This window comes from Schistocerca gregaria, chromosome 2, assembly GCF_023897955.1.
Source record: "Schistocerca gregaria isolate iqSchGreg1 chromosome 2, iqSchGreg1.2, whole genome shotgun sequence".
In the NCBI taxonomy this organism is placed as follows: domain Eukaryota; kingdom Metazoa; phylum Arthropoda; class Insecta; order Orthoptera; family Acrididae; genus Schistocerca; species Schistocerca gregaria.
The window spans coordinates 314,972,802-314,992,108 of NC_064921.1; the positions used below are offsets into that span (position 1 = coordinate 314,972,802).

The window sequence follows — 19,307 nt, forward strand, 5'->3', positions numbered from 1 at the left end:
TTCTTTTTTCCATTTCCAGGAGTGTATGTTATTGAGACATAAGTGTTGTGATCAAGACTGAACTTTAGTTAAAATATAATAATCTATTGATCACTGCATTCCAAAAATGTTTACCAAAATTGTAGTGGGAATGGTGGGAGCATTATAGACAGAGGATGTGGAAAGTGTTTGTTTGATTAAGAGGACGAGCTAGCATTGTTTGTAAAGGGTGCCGGAACTGCATATTGATGAGAAAATAGATGGTGATTACTTTCATGTCTGCAGCTGGTGCAAGGTAATTTGGTAAAATTATGAAGGGTGCATGATGAGAAGTATAGGCAGATACGTAAATTAGTGAGTAGTGTATACTGTTTAAAGTTTGGACGGACATGTGAAATTTTTAGTGTGCAGAAATTCTGGTAATATTGCAAACATTTGGAGGGATCAGCTAATTGTTCTGTTGGATCTCAGATTGTTGGAAGTCTGCAGTCTCACTGTTGAACTTGAGCCCACTATGGCCTTTGTTCTAGATAGAAAGTACATGAAACTTCCATTTTCGTATTGTGTCAAGACTAGGAGAGTGCTATTTTAGAGTACGAGTCAGTGACGGAGTGCAAGTAAATGCCTTGTCAGTGGTAGTGGAGAGTGACGCATCCTGTAATTGATGAATCAGCGTTGAAACGTAGACTCAACCACTTTTCACAGTTCAAAAGTAGTAGTGGCTAAACATTTGTTGCGCTTATGTCGAAGAGACATTGGTTACATTGGGGAGTTGAACCGCAGAGATCTCTGTAGTATTTGTCAGAGGCCAACGAGAGCAGTGTTGTCGATATACTGAAGGAGGAGGATGGGAATTGCTGAGGAGATACAACAGTGACTTAGCAGCTGAATGTCGCAGTAGACATTATGAATCTGTTTCTCTTCAGAGGTCTGGACGTGTATCTATAGCTCGTGTTGTTGCAGTTAGGGAAAATTCCACCACCGACGTACCTCATCGCGGTTGCACTGCCTCTTGAGGCCTGTAGTTTTGTAAGCACTTGCTGCGGCTGCAGTTCGATACCGTGTTACGACTACAAATCACGCAGCTGCGTGACGCCACTGTACTTGTGAATGGTGACAGGTGCAGCCAGAGGACTGCAGCCCGTGGCAGTGGTACGACGAGAACTCGTGCAGCTGCCAGTGCCGGCAAACCGCTGCGCAGGCGCACTGCCGGGGGGTGCGGCGCTGGAACCACAGGCGCTGCCTCTGCGAGTGCCGGTCGCCCCCTTTCTGCAGCACCGGTTTCCACGTCGACCCCCTCTCCTGCAGGTACGTAAGCCGGCCGCTCTTCTCGGTTCATCATACGTGTTCTTTTACTGTCACTATTCATGTTATATTACATATCGTCTTCTATGTTGGGCCCACAGCTTGCATAAGGTCATAATTAGGGATATATCGATATTTCTCCAAGCACTATCATCATAAAACTTCCTGGCAGATTAAAACTGTGTGGCCGACCGAGACTCGAACTCGGGACCTTTGCCTTTCACGGGCAAGTGCTCCACCATCTGAGCTACTGAAGCACGACTCACGCCCGGTACTCACAGCTTTACTTCTGCCAGTATCCGTTTGGAAGGTAGGAGACGGATACTGGCAGAAGTAAAGCTGTGAGTACCGGGCGTGAGTCGTGCTTCGGTAGCTCAGATGGTAGAGCACTAGCCCGCGAAAGGCAAAGGTCCCGAGTTCGAGTCTCGGTCGGCCACACGGTTTTAATCTGCCAGGAAGTTTCATATCAGCGCACACTCCGCTGCAGAGTGACAATCTCATTCTGGAAACATCCCCCAGGCTGTGGCTAAGCCATGTCTCCACAGTATCCTTTCTTTCAGGAGTGCTTGTTCTGCAAGGTTCGCAGGAGAGCTTCTGTAAAGTTTGGAAGGTAGGAGACGGATACTGGCAGAAGTAAAGCTGTGAGTACCGGCCGTGAGTCGTGCTTCGGTAGCTCAGATGGTAGAGCACTAGCCCGCGAAAGGCAAAGTTCCTGAGTTCGAGTCTCGGTCGGGCACACAGTTTTAATCTGCCAGGAAGTATCATATCAGCGCACACTCCGCTGCAGAGTAACAATCTCATTCTGGAAACTATCATAATATATCGGAATACTTTTCTCATCGTTACATCGATATCGAAATGGCAATATCGAGAGCCAATATTTTTGTCTTCTATTACATTTTTTGCGATATTTTCGGAAAATATTTGAAATTGCTCTTTTCAACTTGTAGTAGAACATAATTTTACTTCCAATGTATGAAGGAGTCTTACTACTTTTTGAGCTTTCATCACGTTAGTCTTTCTCTTTGACTGTGTGAGGCAAGTACAGGCGCCACAAAGAAGAATTCCGATTGCACGGGGGGTGGCGGTGTGAATGGAATAAAAAGATTTTCGATGTGAAGACATAGCACACCAGTTGCGTAAAAAACAATTTTTAAGGCAACTAGTCTATTTCTTACCACTGGCTTTCTTCAAAAACAATTGCGGAGAATAATGAAGAAAAATCTTAATGACAAGACTGGTCTTTGCAGTGGGCGGAGACTTGTGAGAGGAAATGCTAACATAATCGGCGCCCGGTGCTACCAGCAGAAGGTGGTACGTCTACCTTCACCTCGCACTTTTGACACTACAACTGCTAGTTCTCTGGCGTTTACAGGAATGAAAAAACACGGTATGTGACGAAACCGAATGACGGACCCATGGAACACCTTTCACTGTACCACTTAACATGGAGTTACCACTACAGCAAAGTGCTAATCACCAAGCGTGACCGTGCATCGTTTTCCTTTCAGTTCTTGCTCTAAGGGGATAGCCAGGCTACTGTTGATGTACAGAATATCAAATAATAAATCAAAACTTAAATTACAACTCTAAAATTGGCAGTGTATTTGCAATGTGGAGCCGATATTTTTATAGACCGGTACTTTAATTTTTTCCGTCGTTACAACGATATTTTTTCCAAGGGCCGGTAATGATATTTTTTAAGTATCGACATATCGGATTCCGATATTTTTATAAATATCAACAGTTTACTAATCACAAAAGGAGGAAAGCCCGGGTGATACGGGAGATTTAACTTAGATTACGTCATGGTCAGACAGAGATTCTGGAATCAGATTCTGGATTGTAAGGCGTAGCCAGGAGCAGATATATACATACCCAGATCACAATGCTCTAGTGATGAAGAGTAGACTGAAGTTTAACAGTTTAGTCAGGAAGAATCATTACGCAACTAAGTGGGATACGGAAGTAGAAAGGAATGACGAGATACACTTGAAGTTCTCTAAGGCTACAGATACAGCAATAAGGAATAGCTCAGTAGGCAGTACAGTTGAAAGGGAATGGACGTCTCTAAAAAGGGCCATCACAGAAGTTGGGAAGGAAAACATAGGTACAAGAAGCAAACTGTAAAGAAACTATGGCTCACAGAAGAAACACTTCAGCTGATCAGTGAAAGAAGGAACTAGAAAAATGTTCAGGGAAAGTCAGAAATACAAAAATACAAGTCGCTGAGGAATGAAATAAATAGGAGGTGCAGGGAAGCTAAGACGAAATAGCTGAAGAAATCGAAAAAGAAGTGATAGTCGGTAGGACTGGCTCAGCATTTAGGAAAGTCTAATTAACCTTCGGTCAAATTAGAAGCAACGGTTGCAACCCTAAGAGTGCAACCGGAATTCCATTTTTAAATGCAGAGGAGAGAGCGGATAGGTTCAAAGACTACTTTAAAGGTCTGTATGAAGGGGGAGATTAGTCCGATGTTATAGAAGAAGAAACAGGCGTCGATTTAGGAGCGTTAGGGGATCCAGTATTAGAATCAAAATTTAAGAGAGCTTTGGAGGATGTAAGATCAAATGAGGCATAATTTCAAAATCATTAGGGGAAGTGGCAACAAAATGACTATTCACGTTGGTGTGTGGAATGTATGAGTCTGGCGACATACCATGTGACTGTCGGTAAAATATCATCCACACAATTCCGAAGACTGCAAGACTCGACAAGTGCGAGAATTATCGTACAATCAGCTTAACAGCTCGTGCATCCAATTTGCTGACAAGAATAATGTTCAGAAGAATGGAAAAGAACATTTAGGATGTGTTAGATGACGATCAGTTTGGATTCAGGAAAGATAAAGGCACTAGAGAGGCATTTCTGACGTTGCGGTTGATAATGGAAGCAAGACTAAAGAAAAATCAAGACACGTTCATAGGATCTGTCGACCTAAAAAAACCGTTCTACAATGTAAAATGGTGAAAGATGTTCGAAATTCTGAGACAAACAGGGGTAAGCTGAAGGGAGAGACAGCTAATATATAAACGTACAAGAACCAAGAGGGAATAATAAGAGTGGAGGCCAAGAACGAAATGCTCGGGTTAAAAAGGGTGTAAGACAGTGGTGCAGTCTTTCACCCCTACTGTTCAATCTGTACATCGCAGAAGCAATGATGGAAATAAAAGAAAGATTCATGAGTTGAGTTAAAATTCAAGGTGAATTTGATATCAGTGATACAAACTGCTGATGACATTGTTATCCTGTGTGAAAGTGAAGAAGAATTACAGGATCTGCTGAATAGAATGGACAATCTAATAAGTATAGAATATCGATTGAGAATAAATCGAAGAAAGATGTAAGTAATGAGAAGTAGCAGAAATGAGAACAGCGAGAAAATTAACATCAGGATTGACAGTCACGAATTAGATGAAGTTAAGGAATTCTGCAACCTAGGCACCAAAATAACCAATGACGGATGAAGCAAGGGTGACATCAAAAGCAGACTAGCATTGGCAAAAAGGGCATCCCTTGCCAAGAGAAGTGTACTAGTATTAAACATAGTTTGAGAAAGAAATTTCTGTGAATATATGTTTGGTGCACATCATTGTATGTTAGTGAAACATGGACAGAGAAAAACGGAACAGGAGAGAATCGAAGCATTTGAGATGTGGTACTACAGACGAATGTTGAAAGTTAGGTGGACTGATAAGGTAAGGAATGAGGAGGTTCTGCGCAGAATCGGAGAGGAAAGGAATATCTGGAAAACACTGACAAGGAGAAGGGACAGAGTGAGAGTGTTAAGACATCAGGGACTGGTACTAGAGGGAGGAGTACAAAGCAAAAACTGTATAGGAAGACAGAGATTGGAATACACCCAGCAGATAATTGATGACATAGGTTGCAAGTGCTACTCTGAGGTGAAGAGGTTGGCACAGGAGAGGAATTCATGGCGAGCCGCTTCAAACCAGTCAGAAGACTGATGATTAAAAACAAAAAATAAAAAAGTTCCTGTTTACATTACAATTATACGTCATTTTATTCGACGTCTATGTAATAGTACTATGAGATATTATGTTATTCTTACGTCTAGATGGAGTAACGTTTATAAATCATTTTAGAATGTAAGTTCTTTTATGGTTTACGTTGTTAATCTAGGTCCTTTATTTAATTTATACAGAAATTATTTGTTATTTTTTTGACAGTCGTAAAATGCCAGATCGTTACAGTGTTGCTTTATAAACACAAAAATTATTTGGAGGTCTTTATTGACATAATAAAAAAAGAAAAGGGACGAACACAACATGATAAACAAAAAACGGTGTGGTATTTTACGACTGTCAAAAAATAACACTCAGTTTTAATAGAAAATAAATACTTGACATACGTTAACAGCATAATACATAAAAAAAATTACGTTCCAAGATGATTTATGAACTTCACTCCATCTAGTCCATCTAGACGTAAGTAGGCCCCTACAATATAAAATCTCGTGATACTATTATATTGACACTAGGAAGATCTCTAATTTTATAAATGTCAAAAAATAGTTCAAAATTTCACTATTATTCTTCTATAGGAAGTAAGTACGTGACCTATATTAACAACGTTGTACATGGAACTTATGTAATCAACAAGAAATAAACAATTTGCAGCTAATTTTCACAAAAATAAAAAGAAGCCATTATTTTTTCCACAGGGAAAAATATCTGCAAATAGTTACCGGTCAGAATGAACATAGTTCCAATCTCAATGTGTACTTACAAGCGATGGGACACACAGCTTACGAGCTCTGTCGGAGGCGAGGTTAAACTAACAAATTTTTCCAACTTTTCTACAAGGTGTAACAAAAAGTTATTGCCATACTTTAAGGGAACATTATTCACGCATAGGGGAGGAAAATATCTTATATAGACATGACTTCGGAGTCTCTTTATTTCCATGTTAGAGCTCATTTTCTTCTTGTTTTGATAACCACGTTAACCATGGGAAAGACACAGAAACAGGAAGTGCCAGAATTATACGACATTTATCATACATGAAATGTTCAAACTACTCTCTTGGTTATGTTTTACAGTAAATTGTAATTCTTAGGTTCACCTGTAGTAATAGTTGTTCCAACTGAACAAATGTAATGCTGACATGTCACTAACTTCTTTGCTTTTGTTGACATTCGACTAACTTCATTGTTTGCGTTCACATGCATAAGCTTCTAAATACCAGATCCCTTGACAGGTGAATACGTAAAGGTGTGTCAATACATCGACTTACGCGCTCTCTGGACCTAATCCCAACATACCTTTATTTCAGGGGGCATTTGATAGCTCTTTTGTACGGAACCCCGATACAAGATGCACAGAGTCTTCGTGCCCGAAATGTGTAAGGTCGTGAAACAATACGCAGTTCTATAGAGATATATCAGCGCATCAGGAATTCATTCGGATGGTGGGATTGATGCACGTATGTCATTTAGGAAAGTGTATCATACTGTGCGTTACCCGGGATTAATATGATTATGATGAGAAGTAGAGAATTAGCTGTAACATGGAAACAATACTTTTTTGAATGCATCGTCTATATGAGAAGAACGTTTGTGAAAAATTTGACGATTGTTTTTTGCTATACCTGTACAAAAGGAGGAGAGGAAGTCGTCGTCATGAGACACTAAAGGCTGCATCTTGTCGATGCTGCAGTTCATTCCTCATAACGCTTTGAATACAGGAGATTTGAACCTGCCTCTTGATTTTTTTCCATCGTGGTAAAGGGGTGAATGCTGCACGCGGCCAACGTAAGCTGTGTATGCCGGTATAAGCCGTCTCCTTCCTCTCGACTACTGTCAGGGAGTTTGGGAAATCTCTTGTCGTGGGGTGAAGAAACTGACTCCGAAGGCGGATGAATCGAAGTGAAGATCAACGCTAGCAGAATACAGAAGGCAAGGCATTAACGATCCTTAAAGATGTCTGAAGCTCTGTAGCGAGAATGTACGTAAAGATAGAAAATAACTAAACTTTATATATTGTGCGCATGCAGCGTAGTAGGAAGAATATATGAATCACTTTGTAGATGATTTGAGTTATACAGGTTGCAATTTTGTGCACACGCAGCTGCTATCTTTAGCAGCAACAGTGGCTCTAACACATTAGGGCGTCGAGTCTAACCGAGGCTGGACAGCAGATACGAGTTCGGCATTCTACGCTGCTTCAACCCCATGTCGTGTTATATAGTTGTAATCGCTGGCGAGTAATGAAGTGCCAGTCTCTTGGCAACCCATGGTCAGATGTTTCCAATGGGTGAAAGATCTAGAGAACGTGCTGGCCAGGGCAATAGTTGAATTAGGACAGCAAGGCCAACATGTGGTCTTGCTTTATCTTGTTGAAAGTTATGGTGGAGGTACAGTACACTCTTATACATTGACACTACATGGATGTAACGTCTGCTGCCCAAATTATCGACTATGTGAACCAGATGTGATCGTATTGTGCACCCGATAGCACCACATACCATAATATTAGGTGCTGGTCCCGCAATACGCGTGATATGTGTTGGATCCCCGTCAACGTCACCAGTAATACCGTGGAATGGTAAACCGTAGTATAGACAGTCACCATGCTGCCACTGTTAAACTCTGACGCGTGCTGCTTGACTTTTCTCCTTCTCTCATCAGGCACAACACGATATCTCTTAAACAACAAACATTGCAATTAATTTGAGAAATCTGCTGCCTACTCTTTACCTCTACATGGAATGTAGATGACGTTACTCCCGCCCACTTTTTGGGACTACATTGATTGCCAGTCACTTCCATAGCTGCATCTACTAAGGCATGATAGCAATTCACAGTTAAGTATCTCGCAGAGAGATCATAGAATCACTTTCAGACTACTCTTCTAAGGTTCCAACACGAAGAAAGCTACGTGAAATTTAAGGGGTTCAACTAATACAGAAAAAAATTATCAAGTGCTGACGAACGTCAACTTTGACGAAGCTGTTTTAACAAAATGCAGTAAGCAATTCCGAGAGACCATATCGTTAATAAAACATTCCTTGAGCTACGGTGGAATAAAGAAGATATGGAGTGTACCAGTAGAGTTTCACAAAAAGAGATAAAGAAAAACAAGAGATACATCTACATCAATACCAAATTATTCACATTTTACGTTAAGAGGGGATAGAAAGACCTGAATGATGATTGTGGTGTATCTAACTGAAGAAAAAAGAAATGGACGACATGTACTGCGTAAACGTAATAACAAAAAAAAATGGCTCAAATGGCTCTGAGCCCTATGGGACTTAACTTATGAGGTCATCAGTCCCCTAGAACTTAGAACTACTTAAACCTAACTAACCTAAGGACATCACACACATCCATGGCCGAGGCAGGATTCCAACCTGGGGCCGTAACGGTCTCGCGCGGTTCCAGACTGTAGCTCCTAGAACCGCTCGGCCACCCCGGCCGGCGTAATAACAAGTATCAGGTAATTTTATCTGGAGATATCAGTCCAATATTTGGGAACTTCTAGAAGGCGGAATCGGCAAACACATTGTATCCAAAATTACTAAGAAACTGATTCCTTTCAGTTGGCTGAAAGTAAGCAACAAGTTTTTTTTCGGAGGAAAATGCATCCATAAATACATGGCCAGAAAAAAAATTAGTACACCCTTTTAGAAGTTCCCAGTTCACTCAAGATTTATTGTTTCACTAATGCATATGGAGTACTTGGAATTATTACATTTACAGATCAATGGCGCAAGTGGTTCTGACGTACCAGATACCGACCTATTCTGAAACACCTACATTAGTATGTAGTGTAGGCAGCACGGGCGGCAATACAGGTGCTGATCTGGCATCCAGTCGATCGTACAGATTGCAAATAGTGTCCTGGGGTACAATATACCATACCTACTCGACATATTCACGTAGTTCTGTAAGAGTTGTTGGTTGACGAGCTGCACGATTCAATTCTCGACCCATCACATCCCACAAGTACCCGATTGGAGACAAGTCCGAAGACCGTGCTGGCCAGGGAACTCGCTGCACATCTCGAACATCACGTGCCGTGTGAAGGCGAGTATTATCCTGATGGAACAACAAATCACTTTCCTGTTGCAAGAACGCCAAAAGAATGAGTCTAACAACATTCTGGACGTACTGAACGCCTGGTTAGTGTCTCCTCCAGAAACACCGAAGGTGAACGAGACTTGTAGGTTATTACATCCTGGACCATAAGGCCTGGGGTTGGGCCAGACAGTCTTGGACGAATGCACTCTACGACACGGCGCCCGTCAGGTCTACGTAGCACGTGTGAAAGACTATCATTTGCGTGCAGACAGAATCTGCTTTCATCGCTGAAGACCACGCCGTGTCTTTCCATCTTTCAAGAGATCGTCTGATGACACCAGTGGACTCTTGCTCGTCTATAGTGCGGCATAAGGGGCAGACAGGCTAGAGGTGTGCGTGACTGTAGTCCCACTACTCATAACCCACTTGGCACCATTTCGTGCTGCATGTCTGGGCTCACAGGCCCTCTTTACCTGTGCTGCGGCCGCTGTACGATCCGCCACTGCTGCCCTTAAAATACGCGATCCTGGTGGGCGTCTGTGCTGCGTTACACAATTGACGCCGCACGTCCGACTTATGTGGCAATTCTCCGAAAGGACCATCCCGCTACTAGAAAGGCCACAATTTGATCCCTTTCAGACTCGCTGAGTTGGCTGTAGGAAGCACGAGTGCCCCTCCGTGACATGGTTGCCTTCACACGTTTGGACTACAGTGACACTTCTGCCTGTGAACATTCCCTATTAAAGGATACACACAAATGGCGCCCTGGTGGCTACGCCACTATGCTGTTTGATGGCGGACGACATTGAAAACATTATCAGTACATTTGCTATTCGCCAGGTGGCATATGCCATCATCGGATCAAAATCTAAGTCGTCTTTCACGCGTAATAACTTTTTTCCGGCTGTGTCTATGCGGGTTTCCTCGCGTTACAGGTAACCTGTAGACTATACTAATACACAGATGGAGAGGCTAACAGTATAAGAGTATTCAGAGGATATGATATACCATCAGCTAATTACTCGTCAACATCAGATATAAAAATTTGTACAAAATGGAAAAGGAGGAGCGATCTCAGACACGAACGACTCCCACAAAAGTCTTAGGAACTACATTTACTTCATGAAGGCAGTATTTCGAACCTGTAACAAATGAAAATGAACGACGCTTTAGGAGAAATATGACTAATGAACTATATCAATGAAGAGCTGTAGAATGTGGGAAAACTTCTCAAACAAGTTGCGTATGAGGCAGTTTGAATGAAGAAAAATGTAAAAAACCTTTAAATTATTACAGAGACGAGGTTACCGTCTAAGATTTTTATTTTAAATAAGTTATCATCCGTCTGAAGTAAAACGATGGGTCCATTATGTCTTGTAAAGAACAAGCATTAAAGTGGAAGCGTCACACATGTCACAGCATTTTGTTCGCTTCATTGAGCATTTTCGAAGTAGTGACTTGATAGTGTGACGATGTGGTCATTTTCCAGCAATCCCATTACAGCACTCAGGAAAACAAGACAAAAAAATAATTCATCTGTACTCATTATCCTACTTTTGACTGTCAATTTCGGTCACATTCAAACCATTGTGGGGTAATGTAAACCATATTCTGAACAGTATTCCAAAATTTCAATAATCAGTCTTTCTTGAAATGTTGCATTGAAATATAAGGCATGTTACAAGAAGTTTGCACTCTGACTTACAATGTAAAACTAAATGTGCCCGAAATAATTTAAGTACCTGGTCATTTGCTAAGGTGGCAAATGATTGAAAGACTAATGAAAGAGAGAAAATTTTACATGCATGAATACCAAGGTTTGTTTATATGTTTATTAAAAAAAATGGTTCAAATGGCTTTGAGCACTATGGGACTTAACTTCTGAGGTCATCAGTCCCCTAGAACTTAGAACTACTTAAACCTAACTAACCCAAGGACATCACACACATCCATGCCCGGAGCAGGATTCGAACCTGCGACCGCAGTAGCGGTCGCGCGGTTCCAGACTGTAGCGTCTAGAACCGCTCGGCCACTCCGGCCAGCTATGCTTATACAGCTGAAGTGTCGAATCGGAAATAGAAATGGATCGTAATGAAAATAATGAGATGCAGGAAGTAATGTAAGATGTGTATCAAACAGCTATAAGAATGAAGAAGCGTTTAAAACTTGAGAAAAATCTACACAAAAAGAATTATTTGCAGATGAAGACGATTCCTGACAACTGAAACTACACAGTAAAGACACGGACAAATCATTAAAAAAACTGAAGATCTGTGAGCACTCCCTCAATAACGTACAAGATAAGGTTAAGCTATCACTAAGCCGAACGTAGGTTTACTTATAAAAATCAATAATGTAGGACTTTTATCTGAGATTAAAATCGTGTAAAGGTCCCTTGTCAAGCCGTGAACGAAATTACCACATTTTCTGGAAGTCATAGATTTGAAGAAACTTTTAAACTCATGTCAACAAAACCTGTGCTGACAGCCCTATAAAAATGTATTTGTTCAGTCTGTGTTGATATATCGAAGAATATATTCGTCAGTGGTACAGCTTGTACTAAGCTCCATCAGGATGAAGATTCGGAGTAGAAAGAGCAATTCAGGCAAGGAGCTTCCACATCGCCAAAACTGTTCTCATTGGTCGTTCAGTAAGTTTTCAGCTTGTTATACTAGGAAAATGAAAGAATGGTTGTTAGTAGAACATAGCTGAACCACCTTCACTCTTTGTTCATGACATTGTGCTGTTTCCAGGAGGCTGTGGCCCACATCGTTTAAATACACCATAAGACAAAAATAGAATACAACACGAATCTAACAACTCTATCAATAACAAGCCGAATTACTACTTGCATAAGGACCAGAGGTGGACCAACACGTTATTGATTTGTTCATTTTGTGAACCTCTTTCTCTTCAATAAATCATCCAATTCCTCTGTTTTGTTTGTATGTACATGAACATCATATCTATCGATAAACATCCCATTCGGATAATTCCTTCGGGGTGGGTCGCTATTTTTAGAGTGTATTTGAAAAATATCGTATTACCTCCTCGAGTTGCTGGTAAAATTCTTTATTTACCCAATCATTTTCAGTCGTCTGACCGTCATTAACTTCATAAACGTGTTCACAGCGTCATTTTAGGCAAAATATAAAATCATTATCATCAGAGTTTTTATACACTGATGATGTAATGTATATTACGATAATGATTTTGTGTTTCGCCAAACGTGATGCTGTGACCCTATTATGAACCTAATGATGGTCGGACGACTGAACCTGGTTGTGTAAGTAAAGGTTGCTATAAATTGCTATAAATAAAGATTGTTAGTAGCAGCTCAAAGCTGTACTGTTTGCCTCAACTGCACATAAAATTCAACAGTGAATGGAAGCATTTATAAGAGCAAGTGTGGAAGTGGGATTAAAAACCATAGAAAAGAAAACATTAAAAATTAATAATGAAGTCTTATAACCCGTGGATAACATTTATCTTAAGGACAGTTGAAAGCAACGACTCGATGTAAAGGGAAAGAGATAAATACGAAGTTCAAAAATGGTTCAAATGACTCTGAGCACTATGGGACTTAACATCTATGGTCATCAGTCCCATAGAACTTAGAACTACTTAAACCTAACTAACCTAAGGACATCACACAACACCCAGCCATCACGAGGCAGAGAAAATCCCTGACCCCGCCGGGAATCGAACCCGGGAACCCGGGCGCGAGGCACGAAGTAAAAAGCATAGAGTACTTTTGTTAAACTGTAAAGGGGTTCCAAACTCAGATTGCTATGTGATTTAAAACGAAATTTTAAAATCAGAGTGTATCACCAGTTTTTTACTTACGGCAGGGAGACGAAGTTTTAATGCGATTTTAAAATCATCCAAAAACTGAATGTAATTCAGCGAGCAACGGGGAGTTGCAGGTTGCAATTTGTAAGAGAGACGTTAAAATCCTTATAAATGGGTCAGAGATCAAATAAAGAAAGAGAAGGGTTTTGGGTCTCATCGTCGACGAGGTCATTAAGCACACTGCTAATCCTGGGGTTAGAAAGCATGGGGAAGGGAATCGCAGTGATCTTTCAAAGGAATCATCCCAGCATTTGCCTTAAACACCTAAGTGAAAGCACGAAAAACTTAAATCTACGGGACCGGACGGGAATCTGAACGACTGTCCTTTCGAATGTAGGAACAGACGGGACTCTACAGGAGCACACATAGTGATGAGGAAATGAAAATGTAACAGAGGTATACGAAACATGTAGCCAGGTGAATGACTGGCGGATTGGCCAGGGAAGATATTTTCTAGACTCCGAGAGAAAAAAAGATCTGCATTGGCTAAAAAAGAAAAGTGAAACCCTCAGAAGAAATAGTCAGATGTCACTGTAACTCTGTAATTGTAAACACTACTGGCAGGATTGTGAATGATTAGAGCTGTAGTTGTCTGTGGCAGTTAGAACGGCCAGCAAAACTCATTCGTTTTGTTCGCATTTAGCGTTGTAACCAGACCCGGTAGGATATATAAGAGGCATAAACAACGTTAGATGTTTAGTGATGACTGTCAAGGATAGGGAGATGCTACATACATGTCTGAGTCAGAGGCATCAGCACCTGATTGATTCTAAAAGGGCGTTGTTGTGGGTCCCCATTTGACCGGCTGGTCGAATCGTGCAGTATCCAGATTTGTGAGCCATTCGGATGTGATAGCGGCCCTGTGTTGGACTGCATGGCAACACGAATGCAGGCATATTTGTCGTCAAGGTTCTGACCCAACACGTGTGTCACAAGGGAGCAACGCGTTATTGTGTACCAGTCACATCGTAAAATCTTCACATCTGTATCTGCCATCCGAGAACAAGTAGTGGACTCCCTGCAGAATTCTGTGTCATCCTGAACCACTAGTCAGAGACTTACAACAGCCGGACTAGGTAATTACTCCGTGCATAGGCTGTCGTTAACACCACATCTCAAACGGCTGCGTTTGCAAAGGTGCCATGACCAGGGCGCGCCAACTGCTGATGAATACATTACATTGTGTTCAGAAAAAAAATCGTGGTTCTCCACAATCCAGAATGGCGAAAGGCGGTGAGCTGTGGTGACGTTCCATTCTTCCAATGTTTTGGAGACGCATAATGACGCTAATTCTAGCGTCATGGTGTGAGAAGCGACCCGGTACGTCTTGGGGTCACGGCTGGTAGTGTCCGAAGGAGCTCTGGTGGTGCAATGGAGCATCACGTACATCCCGCATTCTCACGCGTTACCTCCATCCGACAAGATCCGATTCATGGTTTAAGCGATACAAGCAGCTCCTTGGGGTGCCCAGTTGAGAGGGGCACCAAAGGGGTCACAAATGTTAGAATTAAACTGAAGCGCTAAAGAAACTGGCATTGGCATGCGTATTCAGATACAGACATATATAAACAGGTAGAATACGGTGCTGCGGTCGGCAACGCCTTTATAAGACAACAATGGTCTGGGGCAGTTGTGATATCTGTTCCTGCTGCACCAATGACAGCTTATCAAGATTTGAGTGAGTCCGAACGTGGTGAGGTCATCTACAAGAGTGCTAAAAGGAACTTGTTAAACTTCGGTTACATAATAAATCAGTCTAATCCAAAAGCCGTAAATTCAACTAAATAGCTAGGTATTACAATTACGAACAACTTAAATTGGAAGGAACACATAGAAAATGTCGAGGGGAAGGCTAACCGAAGACTGCGTTTTATTGGCAGGACACTTAGAAAATGTAACAGACCTACTAAGGAGACTCCCTTCACTACGCTTGTCCGTCCTTTTTTAGAATACTTCTGCGCGGTGTGGGATCCTTACCAGACAGGAGTGACGGAGTACATAGAAAAAGATCAGAGAAAGCCAGCATGTTTTATATAATCGCAAAATATGGGAGAGAGTGTCACAGAAATGATACACGATCTGGGCTGGACGACATTAAAAGGAAGGCGTTATTCGTCGCGGCGGAATCTCCTCATGAAATTCCAATCACCAACTTTCTCCTCCGAATGCAAAAATATTTTGTTGACACCAACATAAATAACGAGGAACGATCGCCACGATGAAATCAGATCTCGTACGGAAAGATATAGGTGTTCTTTCCCCGCGCAATACGAGTTTCGAATAATAGACAATTGTGAAGGTGGTTCCATGAACCCTATGCCAGGCACTTAAATGTGATTTGCAGAGTATCAGTGTAGATGCAGATGTAGATATGGTGCTATAATCGGCGCACGAGCGTTGGGACACAACATCTTCAAGGTAGCGATGAAGTGAGGACTTTCCAGTACGACAATTTCACGAGTGTACCGTGAATATCAGGAATCCGGTAAAAAATCAGATCTCCGACGTCTCTGCGGCCGGAAACAACGGGACCAATGACGACTGAAGAGAATCGTTCAACTTGACGGAAGTGCAACCCTGCCGCAGATTGCTGTAGACTTCAATTCTCGGCCTCAAACAAGTGTCAGCGTGAGAACCGTTCAACGAAACAGCATCGATATGGGCTTTTGGAGCCGAAGATCTACTCGTGTACCTTTGATAACTGCACGAAGCAAAGCTTTACGCCTCGCCTGGGCCCGTCAACACCGACATTGGGCTGTTGATGAGTGGAAACAAGTTGCCTGGTCGGACGAGTTTCGTTTCAAATTGTATGGAGCAGGTGGACGTGTACGGGTATGGAGACAACCTCATCAATCCATGAACCCTGCATGTCAGCAGGGAACTGTTCAAGATGGTGGAGGCTCTGTAATGGTGTGAAGCGTGTGTAAGTGTAACGAGCGGATGGACGTGTACGGGTATAGAGACAACTTCATGAATCCATGAACCCTGCATGTCAGCCCAATACTGTTCAAGCTGGCTGAGGCTCTGTAATGGTGTGGGGAGTGTGCAGGTGGAGTGAGATCGGACCCCCGATACGTCTAGATACGCTTCTGACAGGTGACACGTCCATAAGCATCCATTCTGATCACCTACAACCATTCATGTCCATTGTGTATTCCGACGGAGTTGAGCAGTTCCAACAGGACAATGCGACAGCCAACTCGTCCAAAATTGCAACAGAGTGGCTCCAGGAACACTCTTCTGATTTTAAACACATCCGCTTGCCACGAAACTCCCCAGACATTATTGAGCAAATCTGGGATGTACTGCAACGTCCTGTTGAGAAGAGATCTCCACCCTCTCGTACACTTACGGAGCCCTGCAGGATTCATGGTGTCAGTTCCCTCCAGCACTACTTCAGACGTACCACGTCGTGTTGCGGCATTTTTGCGTGCTCGCGTGTCCCCTACACTGTATTAGGCAGGTATATCAGTTTCTTTGGCTCTTCATTATATACACAGGAAATAACACAATTAGTAGCGACCAATTTGTACTCCAAACTGATATGGGCGCCCTAGTGCAAGATTTGCATACAATTAGTAGCAAAAACTGACACTGATGAAAGTGTACGACGGAAGAAAGGAGTGGGGGATGGGGGTGGGGGCAAATGATAAGCCAATTGTGTTGTAAAACATCGAAACAGTACTGCATGCGACAGCCATGTGGTTTCATTTTGCAACAAGACAATGCTAGTCCACAGATGCTACGTGTGTCTATGAACTTTCTGCGTGATACTTATCTCCACATATGTTTCCGACAGAAAATGTGTGGAGCCAGCTCGGACGTAAACTCCGTCCCAGTGCCAGTATCCAGAATATACCAAGGGAGAGCTACAACAGATCTCGGTCAGCTTGACACAGTAAAGAATACGACGGCTTCATAGCCTCATTCCGAATAGAATCAATGCATGCATACAGACCAGAGGCCGCGCCACGCTATACAGATAAGTGGCCTCGTTATTGCCAACTTCTTTATAAATTTAACCCCGATTTTTAATTAGTGAAAGAACATCACATACTTTCGAAACCCCTTAATTTTCGTTTCGTTTACCACTTCCCTTCCAGATGCTTCACTTTCTTTGCCAGGCCGTGTTGATGACCGTCTAGTGGAGGGACGGTACATGACATTAAGAAACATGCGGGAACGTCATGGATGAGTTTACTAACACGTTTTTTGTAAATTCTTTTAATAACTGCAGAATCAACATCAACATAGACAACAGGTCTTATTTGCAACCCTAGGGACGGTTAGGATTGTTTAAAACATAAAATGGGCTGATAAAGCATTTAATGTGTTACTTATCATAGCCATTTATTAGTCTCTTTACCAATGACTGGGTCTCGCTTTAAACAGAAAGAAATCGAGATAGCGGGAGTAAAGCTAACGGAAAAACCTAGTAAGTTCAATGATTTATTAGTTATCAATTTCGTGACAATGGGTATGTGAGAATGTACACTAGGAAAGTGTATTAGGGAAACATAACTTAAACTTGTTCAGTGTTTCATATCAAGTATGCGGGTCTCTAGAGTAGCGAAATGAAGCACTAATAGTATAAGGGACAATCAAAAAGCTTCTGTTCGAAGGTCTTACAGTCCATAATCTGTATACCAATCAACCAAAACAGGCGTGACCATTCAGGCAATCATCCAGCCGACGCACCAGGATGAAGATACCCGTCTGGTAAAACTCAGTGTCCTGCTGCGTGAAGAGGTCCGTAACTACCTGCTCCACAACCTCGTCCGACAGGAATCGTCTACCCTTGAAGGCCTTTTTTAAGAGGCCGGAGGCGTTAATAATCGCCTGAGGAGCGAGCAGGTCTAGAAGGCTGGTGCTCGAGTGACTCCCATTTGAGTTGGCGTAACTTCTGCGTTACGCCGTTTGCGATATACGGACGTGTGTCTTGTGTCGAATCACGACGAGAACGGAACGTTGTGCACTATTCTACAACGGTGGTTTTCGACAGATGTGCTACCCCACACAGATCTTCATTTTCCGATTTATGTCTACCGGTGTTTGTCCTCCCGCAAACTAGAAAAGAGTAACAAAACGTTATCCCTGTTTGGACGCATTTCATAACAATGTCGCCATAGTTTACGTTTCCGTATTTGCCGCATGCACGTCGGTTAGACACGAAAGTCACACCGCTCCCTTCTTGCATGTCAGTGCTTATATACCCTCATCGGGGTCCCGCTACGTTTTGTGTACACTGTAGCAACGCGTTCAGACGGAAACTTTGACCAACCCGTATACAAAACGGCGACGAGAAATAAGAGATAGCAAATTCATTCTTGACAGCTTTCTTCCGATAGAAAAACAACGAACGAACTAATGAGCTACACAGCTAAGAATAGGGTCAATAATTGAACAGGGAGACAACAAGTGACCTGTTACAAAATAAAAAGGAAAATTGTTGAAATTAATTACACTACTGACCATTAAAATTGCTACACCAAGAAGAAATGCAGATGATAAACGGTTATTCATTGCACTAATATATTATACTAGAACTGACATGTGATTACATTTTCACGCAATTTCGATGCATAGATCCTGATAAATCAGTACCCTGAACAACCACCTCTGGCCGTAATAACGGCCTTGATACGACTGGGCATTGAGTCAAACAGAGCATGGATGGCGTGTACAGGTACAGCCGCCCATGCAGCTTCAACACTATACCACAGTTCATCAAGAGTAGTGACTGGCCTATTGTGAAGAAGCCAGTTGCTCGTCCACCATTTACCAGACGTTTCCAATTGGTGAAAGAACTGGAGAATGTGCTAGCCAGGGCAGCAGTCGAACATTTTCTGTATCCAGAAAGGCCCGTACAGGACGTGCAACATGCATTATCCTGCTGAAATGCAGGGTTTCGCAGGGATCGAATGAAGGGTACAGCCATGGGTCGTAACACATCTGAAATGTAACGTCCACTCTCCAAAATGTCGTCAATGCGAACAAGAGGTGACCGAGACGTGTAACCAATGGCACCCCATACCATCACGCCGGGTGATACGCCAGTATGGCGATGACGAATACACGCTTCCAATGTGCGTTCACCGCGATGTCGCCAAACACGGATGCGACCATC

General features: G+C 42.4%; 1 protein-coding gene across 1 annotated transcript in view; it reads left to right on the top strand.

Moving 5' to 3' along the window:
• LOC126336139 (uncharacterized) overlaps window positions 1-19,307 on the top strand; it is a 132,776-nt gene that overhangs the window by 102,533 nt on the left and 10,936 nt on the right. The window contains exon 6 of the mRNA XM_049999630.1: window positions 1,100-1,287. Coding sequence (XP_049855587.1) covers window positions 1,100-1,287 — 188 coding nt within the window. The remainder of the gene's footprint in view (window positions 1-1,099; window positions 1,288-19,307) is intronic.